This window comes from Wolffia australiana, chromosome 8, assembly GCF_029677425.1.
Source record: "Wolffia australiana isolate 7733 chromosome 8, ASM2967742v1".
NCBI lineage: Eukaryota > Viridiplantae > Streptophyta > Magnoliopsida > Alismatales > Araceae > Wolffia > Wolffia australiana.
In genome coordinates this window covers 8,602,720-8,607,148 of record NC_135842.1, presented here as the reverse complement: position 1 = coordinate 8,607,148, position 4,429 = coordinate 8,602,720, and the positions used below count along the sequence as shown (strand labels likewise).

General features: G+C 38.9%; 1 protein-coding gene across 1 annotated transcript; it reads left to right on the top strand.

Annotated features, from left to right (window-relative positions):
* The first annotated feature begins 465 nt into the window (after positions 1–465).
* Positions 466–1,998, top strand: LOC144706798 (sphinganine C4-monooxygenase 1-like). The gene is made up of 2 exons (XM_078579854.1): positions 466–858; positions 1,360–1,998. Exons 1-2 carry the CDS (start codon positions 652–654, stop codon positions 1,900–1,902), a joined length of 750 nt encoding a protein of 249 aa, XP_078435980.1. The 5' UTR covers positions 466–651; the 3' UTR covers positions 1,903–1,998.
* Positions 1,999–4,429: the final 2,431 nt, after the last annotated feature.

Sequence of the window (4,429 nt, the reverse complement as noted above, 5' to 3'; positions counted from 1 at the left end):
CAGTTGGACTTTTAGGCGGGTGAGCTGCCTTACTTGCCATCATTATTAGACGTACCTTGGGCAGACGATGACTCTTTTTGCCGACGAGTAGGCTTGGGTTAACGTGTCTTTAACCTGAATCCTGGCACAAGTTATTTTATGTTTTTTATTCACTCTCCTTGACGCAGAACTTATGCGAAATAGACTCCTGACCAACCGAGATGAAGTTAGATCAAATATCACAATCCCTAGATTCGGACCTATCTCTGGGTTAGATGAGGTTTGATAAATGACAGCTGGGACCAAACCCAGTCTCATTAATTCATGCATTGCAGAACCACAAACTTATTTGACTGTCCAATCGGTTCTACAGGTTTGGTTAGCCGCCTACGACTCATTCTCATAAATATTTGCATGAGGCATAGCAGTTAGAACTTAAAAGTAACTTAAGCGTAGGCCAATAACATACCTACTCCGAAACAAGTGGTTCTTCCGAAGAAGGGCACGTGTCATAAGCTTCATCTCAAAATAAATTGTGAAGGGACGGTGGCGTTCTATTGCAGTAGACCCAAAACATTTGACGAGACGACACTTCAATTACTCACGATGGGTCTTTAAAATGCAGATTGCCTTTCCGAAACAAGCGAATTGAGACGAAGATAAAGCTCAACGATGGAGGATCTGCTACCCGTCTTCTTGCCGGTTGTCGTTTATTGGATTTTATCAGCGATCTACGAGTTCATTCTCTGCCCTGGAGAAGAAAACCAGCTTTTTTTTGAAGAAGAAGAGGCCAAGAATGTCCCTACTCCAAAGCAAGTCATTCTGGGAACCTTGTTAAACCAGAGCATGCAGATGGCCCTTGCTTTGTTCTACTTCGTGGTGATTGCCTACGTTTTTTATTCCTTTAATGTTTTCCCAATTTCCTTGTGTGGTATTTACATGATAGTTTACACCTAATCACGATACTCTTTACCTATTGTTTTTTCAAACCCAGTATCAAAATCGAATGGACGAAGAATCAACGTAAACTGTTCTGAATTATGATAAAAGGCCAAAGGTTCTGTTGATGGGTACATTTTGGTACATTTTGTTCTTCTTTGATATTTTCCCGATTTCCTTCTTTGGTATTTACATGATCGATTACACCTAATCATGATACTCGTTACCTGTCGTTCATTCAAACCCGGTTTCAAAATCAAATGGACGAAGAATCAACACAAACTGTTCTGAATTTAGATAAAACTCCATAGGTTTTATGCAGTTTACAACACCATATTAGCTGTAATCTATATAATGATAGTAACCCATAAAAATCTTGATACGTGTTTTTCTTCTTTATTCACATGATCCATCTCACTAAACTCAGATGCTTCAGCGCAGCTTCTAGGGAACGGGAAAGAAAAACCTAAAGAGCCGAAGGGGTGGTTTCAAATCGCCGGTCAAGTTTCTACCGCTATGCTGTCCTTGGACGCATGGGAATACTTCTGGCACAGACTGCTGCACGAGAACAAATTTCTTTTCAGAAACTTTCATGCGATGCACCACAGGCTAATAGTTCCCTACGCCTACGGCGCTCAGTACAACCACGTAGGAGAGGCGTTTGGGGGCCAGCTTATCGGCAGTGCCATCGCCATGGCTATATCAGGGATGTCACCAGTCACTTCAGCGCTCTTCTTCTGTTTGCTGACTCTTAAGACAATAGACGATCACTGCTGCAAGTGGTTTCCTAGCAGGCATCCATTCCACCGGTTTCTGCATAATAACACTGCATTCCACACCCTCCACCACCAAATCCACGGCTTCAAGTGCAACTATTCGAGTCATTTCCTTGTGACCTGGGATATGCTCTTGGGAACTTACCGGCCCGTCACGGTAGAGAAGGAGGGAGCTGGGTTCGTAATCCAGACATGGAAGGATGATTAAGTCTTAGGTAAAATCTCCTCCCCTATATCGATACTTTGTACCTGTTGTTTATTAAAACCCGGTTTCAAATTTGAATATACGAAGCGTCTTTACACATTGTTATCGTTTCGGTTCTGAAATTAAATGAAGTCGACAGCATATTCGCTGTGATCTGTAAAACGATGGATGCGTGTCATATTTATTTCTTCCAAAATATGAAGATTGTAGGACTTGGTAGGCGAGTTCTGGGAGATGGTTCAATGCGGGAAAGAAGGAAAACTGAATAGGCGAGTCAACGGTGAAGATAGAGAAGAAGATGATGGCTAAGGTGTCACACATTAATGGTTGATAGTTGGAAAAAGTCTCCTAGTTTTTAGAAAATTCCATCACAGTCTGTCACGCATCATATTACCTCATGTCACATCATCACCATATGATGGGGAGGCGTCAACAACTTCATTTAATTGCATACTAGGGAATAAAAAAGAACTTTAATTTTGGTCTTGTAAGATCTAAGTATCTCTCTCTGTCTTTCCCTCTGGACCTGGCCTTCTTGCTGAACCCATCTAGGGCTCCCTATGTCTCTATCTCTCCCACTCTGTTACTCTCTCATCCCAATTCTCTCTCTCTTTGACTCAGTGTCTCCTTAACTCTCTCTCAGCCCATTGCTCTCATTCTCTCTCAGTATCTCTCTCGTTCTTTCACAGTAGCACTTTCCCAGTCTCTTGCTCTCATTCTCACCACAACCACAAAATTCTCGTCATATGTTCACAAGGGAGAGAAAGAAGATATAAGAAAGATATAAGGAAGACACTAGGGAGCTTGAGAGAGAAAGATAAAAGGAGATAGGATAGCAAGAGCAAGATCGAGAGCGAGGAAAAAGATGAGAGCAAAAGGGGGAGAGAGAGCAAGAGACTGAGATCATTTCTTTTTTAATTCATCATCACCGTCATCAGGACGCCTGGTTCTGCCATATGGCCTATTCAGACCCCTCAACATCCGTCAAGCCATTGTCATCCAGTCAACTCGCAATATCTTATGTCACAATAATGGACCTCCCAAACTCATATCACATCATGTCTTTCTCTCCTTTCAAGCCCAAACTCATAATTATCCCCAATATATTTCTTCATATATTCATTCTATCACAGAAAAAGATCTATAAATCATCATAGAGAGGACTTAAAAAGACAGGCCGTGATCAAACAAAACAAAACAACGAAACTGTGCGACATGGTCAGCATGATTTAGGATACATATTCAAGGTTCCTAAAAAGTATAAACATATTTTTTCTTCATCAACCATGCCCATCCATTGGTCAGGCACTTAAAAGGTAATCAGTGTTCCTGATATTTATTTACATAAATCCAATAGTCAGAGAGAAAAGTATCTAGATCTCTTTCATCAAATTTTGGGTATGTGATTCAAAAAATAACATCAATCCGCTTTACTATTGGTAATATTAAATGAGTAATAATATTTACTAATTATATGTTAAACTTGAATAAGTATTTTTTATTATACTAATTAAATAAGTATTAATATTCACTATTTATATGTTATCACACAGAAATTATAAAATATCCATCGTCCTGATTTTTTTATTTTATATGTGTTGAATTAATAAGACTAACCTCACTTAATTTCTTAGGGCTCAAGGATTAGTCGTCATATAGTTTTTTAGGTGTATTGAAACAGAATTAGTTAAATGTAGTTTTTAATGAAGATAGAGAGGAGGGAGACCCCAAACCACAACTTGGATTAGAATAGAAGGCCCAATATTCAAGGACTAATGAAAAAAACGTTCAACATAACATCAAGAGACCACATAAATTGGAAGCATGATCTATTCACCTAACTCTATAATTCAAATTTCATAGCCTATTGGAGGATGAATGCTAATGCTGATGAAAGCTGGATTTCTAGAAATATCAGGCCCTTGATTTTCATGAGTTATATCTAAGGACTGAGGACATTAGGGTTCATCTATTTAAACTTCTCTCCCTGCTCCTTGTAGCTGAAGTTTAGATTTGTGCCCCAATTTCGGTTTCAAAGTGTAACAACAATCATCTTAAGAGTGTGACATAAAAATTGCAGGATGTACAATCAATAACTTTGATAAAAGTACCAAATCAACCTTAATCAGTTGTGACAATAAGGTTAGTATGATCTTCCCTTCTTCGTTATCTGATTCCCCTCATTTTAGCTAGGATACGTCTGGAAACATAGCCATGGTATGGAGTTTTCCAAAACCTCAAACCATGCTAAACCATGTAGCAAAATTTATAAGTGATTTAGGGCACCACACAACACTAGTACATCTGCTTTGTGGCCATCACTAATGTTGCTTCCAGATTATGTGCCCGTACACCTCACCATATGAAATTCTGCAATAGTCTGAAGGAATTATAAATTTATAATTCTATTGAATAACACCACACCAAACGGAACCAAACAAAGCCGAATGGAGCTTATTCAAATGTATGTTTTATATACCTTTTAATTTATTGTGCGACAAATAATCTAAGAAATTAGTTAGTTGGCTTT

Coding starts and splice junctions, on each gene's coding strand:
- LOC144706798 (XM_078579854.1), top strand. CDS start 652: ATGGAGGATCTGCTACCCGTCTTCTTGCCGGTTGTCGTTTATTGGATT. Junction 859..1,359: donor TTGCTTTGTTCTACTTCGTG/GTGATTGCCTAC, acceptor GCTTCAGCGCAG/CTTCTAGGGAACGGGAAAGA.